At 42.3% G+C, this 3,879-nt stretch overlaps 1 protein-coding gene across 1 annotated transcript; it reads right to left on the reverse strand.

Annotated features, from left to right (window-relative positions):
- Positions 1-1,716: 1,716 nt before the first annotated feature.
- LOC144458442 (uncharacterized) lies at positions 1,717-2,568 on the reverse strand. Its single transcript, XM_078160942.1, has one exon. It carries the CDS (start codon positions 2,566-2,568, stop codon positions 1,717-1,719), a length of 852 nt encoding a protein of 283 aa, XP_078017068.1.
- Between the last annotated feature and the right edge of the window lie 1,311 nt (positions 2,569-3,879).

Genomic DNA, 3,879 nt, shown 5'->3' on the forward strand with positions numbered 1-3,879 from the left:
ACTTCCGAATGCATCCTATTCAGAGAGACGCATATCATCTTCCTCCATTCTCGAAAACAAGCCAACAGAACCTTTTAGCTAGTGCTAGCTAATGTCTGCCCTGCCCACCAAAAAACGTTATAGTGTTTACTAACAGTAAAAGGATCTGTATATCCCCCTAAATCCTACACACTGGACCTTTAAATTAGCAAGGCACTCCCTACTTCTCACAATGCATTACACATCTTCAAAGATTGATAGAAACATTATGAACATCTTGCACTAGTTTGAGAAGTTAGTAATTTGATCATCTACAAGACAGTAGGAAGATGTGCACAAACAGCAGTGCTTAAAGACAGTTGACCCTGTTACGCAACCTGCCTACCTTTATGTAAATTTATTTCAATCAGGAGAGGCTCATTCTGAGTAACCTTTATTTAACCAGGCAAGTCACTAAGAACAAATTCTTATTTACAATGGCGGCCTGGCAAAAGGCAAGAGCCTCTTGAGGAGAAGGGGACAGGGATTAGAGGGGTATCAAAAGATAAAAGTAACAGCAACACATACAACATTCACCACATAAAAGACAAACAGCATAAAGTGGCTAACAGAGAGCAGCATCACGCAGCATAGCAACAACAAAAATAGCGCACACATGCAGCAGGACGGACAATGCAACATCAGCAAAAAACAAAACAAGCAATGCAACAAACAACAAACATACAAACAGACAAACAACAAATAGCAACTGGCAGAGCAATAACAATAGCAGCAGGAAGAAGAAGCATACAATGAGCAAACAGAAGGCAGCCGTAGTGTAAAGAAGTACATTCTAAAACACATTCATCTATTTACAAAACAAATGATGAGCAGTCCACAATATCCTAAGAAAAATATGTGAAAATTTACCAGTATGTCACAGTTATTCCACATTCAATCAGTCTACAACTCACTTTCATTACATATGCTTTTTTTCCCACTCCCTCTAAAGTGGAGGTTATTGAAGAAGCAGGTTAAGTCATCGCCTGCCTTACAAACCATTTATAGTCTGAAGTTATGTCAGTGCCTTAGCAACAGGGTTCCACCTATGTTGTTTTAAAATAGAAGTCTGATAGAGATTCTTTTGTACTGTAGCTGCTGATTGACAATATTTTGCAGAATGTTCAATATCTTTAAATATGACCACAGTAAGTATTCATTGTTATTTCAGAGAACTGTATTCTGGTCTGAGTGGAAAGCCTCTGAGGCAACATTTTACATGAAGTACCTACTCACTGTTTAAATTGCTCCTGTCTCTCAGCCTTCACAAGTGCATCAATATCAGGTGTGCAAAGTCCTCTAGTGGGCCGGATTGGACCTCTTGGTGGGGCCAGTTGGCCCCTGGTCTAGACGATCGTGGTGGTGGTGGTGGTGGTAAGATGAAGAGGGAGCTGAGGCTGTGGATGTGATGAGAAGTGGACTTTGATTTGGAGGTTGCTCTAGAGGTGGAGGAGGGCATGACGATTACACCTTAAGTTACAGCTGACAGCAGGAGAGAAGAGAACAGACTTTAAAGTTTGAAAGCAGCAACATGATTGGCTGATAGAGATGGTGGCAAAATTTGAACTGGAAGAGCCAACACCCATAATCAGCTGATATATATATATATATATATATATATATATATATATATATATTTAAAAAATCACCCTCTCAACCTCTTAGGGTGGTACCTGAGTAATCCTCAAGCTTGCTAAGCTACCAGAGGCCTCGGAGTTTGAGAATTCTACACAGTATCTTAGCTGTTTCCAGGACTGCACACTTCTGGACTGAGGCTTCAGATGTTGTCCCTGGAATCTGCCAGAGCCACTCTCCCAGTTTGGGGGTCACTGCCCCGAGTGCTCCTACTACCACGGGGACCACATCAACTTTGACTTTCCACATCTGTCCCAGCTGTTCTTTCAACCATTGATACTTCTCCACCTTTTCGTGTTCTTTCTTACTGATGTTGCTGTTGGCTGGTATTGCCACATCTACCACCACTGCCCTCTCCTGGTATTTGTCAACCACCACTATGTCTGGAAGGTTAGCCAGCAGCTGTTTGTCAGTCTGGAAGCTGAAGTCCCACAGAATCTCAGCCCTGTTGTTCTCATCCACCTTCGGTGGTGTGTCCCATTGGGATTTGGGTACTTTGAGTCGATACTGGGTACAGATGTTTCTGTACACTATCCCAGGCACTTGGTTGTGCCTCTCCATGTATGCTGATCCTGCTTGCATTGTACACCCTGCCACTATGTGCTGGACCGTCTCAGAGGCATCTTTGCACAGCCTGCACCTTGGGTCTGATCTACTGTGGTAGACCCTGGCCTCTCTGGCCCTTTTGCTGAGGGCCTGTTCTTGTGCTGCGATGATTAGTGCCTCCGTGCTGTCTGTCAGTCCAGCATTCTCCAGCCACTGGTAGGTCTTGATATCAGCCACTTTCTCTATCTGACGGTGGTATACACCATGTAGGAACTTGTCCCTCCATGCTGTTTGCTCCTCCACCTCTTCGCTCTCATCAGGTTTCTGTTGTCTGAGGCATTCACTTAGCAGCTCATCCTTTGGGGCCATCTTCTTGATGTACTCCTGGATTTTGGATGTTTCACCCTAGATTGTGGCTCTGATGCTCTTTAGTCCTTGGCTTCCCACTTTCCGCTTAGTGTATAGCCTCAGGCTGCTGGACTTGGGGTGTAACCCTCCATGCATGGTGAGGAGCTTTCTTGTCTTGATATCGGTGGCTTCTACCTCCTCCTTTGGCCAGCTTATGATCCCAGCCAGGTATCGGATGACTGGCAGTGCATACATGTTGATGGTGTAGGAGGAACACCCCTTCTGAACTCCTCCAGAACCTGGATTATAAGTGAACAGACAAATGAGAGGCCACTCAGAGGGTCAAATGTTTATGACCCTGCCCCCAGTCTCACTCCCGTCTTGATAAACGCTCCTTTCAGCCATCCTGGTTGAAGAGGAGTTAAAAAGGTCACTTGAGACCCCTCCATGTCCCAGATGTTGCACATCTTAAAAGAATTCAGCTTGGGGTGACACAAATTGACATAGATTAACGACTGGTCTGGTCGTTGACCCTGCTTTTAAGTTCACCACATCCTCTCCTCTCTTACCAAGTTTCTCTTGTAACCAACTTGAAATGTTTCTTGGAAGTAAAATTATACATTTTATCCATGTTCTAACATTGTAAATGTGCATAATCCTTGTTTGTTAGTTGAATGATTTTTTTTCTCGTGGGTCAAATCATCAGTGAATTATGAGTTCATGTTTTTAATTCCTCATTTAACATGGAGCCATACTGCCATCTTGTGACGATAATTAAGGAGGGTTCCCTTAAAGACTCCCATATTATATTTAGAGTTAAAATATAGTTGGATTGATTAATCAACTTGTTTTAATGAATATGTGCCTTCTCATTTTGTTTTATTGCAACCGCAGGTTAGTCTAGAGTGTGTGTATACAAAAACGTTTATACTTGTGTTCCGCTGATATATGCGGTATAATAATTATATCAAATTTAATTTGATATTAAGAGTCGATTTTGACCATAATGGGAAGAGTATGTGTCTATCGCGCGTAAGATGCTTAAGTATATAATCTCACAAATTAAAGTTTCATTAAAAGTTCATTAAGTTTCCTCCGAAATAAAGTAATGTCTAGACTAAGAGACCCGCCCTGCTTCGGACACACCCCCTCAAGCTAGTGGGATAAAACTATTGAGCTCGGCGCATCTTCTCAGTTTTCTTACGCCTTCTTCTACTTTTACTCCTTCTTACTTGCTTACTTACTTTCTTCTTTCTTTCCTTTTTACTTTTTACTTCTTTTACTTGAATTTTTTCTTTTTCTTCCTCTTTCTTTTGCCGTCCCTCTGTCATG

This window comes from Epinephelus lanceolatus, chromosome 17, assembly GCF_041903045.1.
Source record: "Epinephelus lanceolatus isolate andai-2023 chromosome 17, ASM4190304v1, whole genome shotgun sequence".
NCBI classification, from domain to species: domain Eukaryota; kingdom Metazoa; phylum Chordata; class Actinopteri; order Perciformes; family Serranidae; genus Epinephelus; species Epinephelus lanceolatus.

What these genes read in the sequence shown, in the direction of transcription:
- LOC144458442 (XM_078160942.1), bottom strand. Translation starts at nt 2,568, where the DNA reads ATGGCCCCAAAGGATGAGCTGCTAAGTGAATGCCTCAGACAACAGAAA.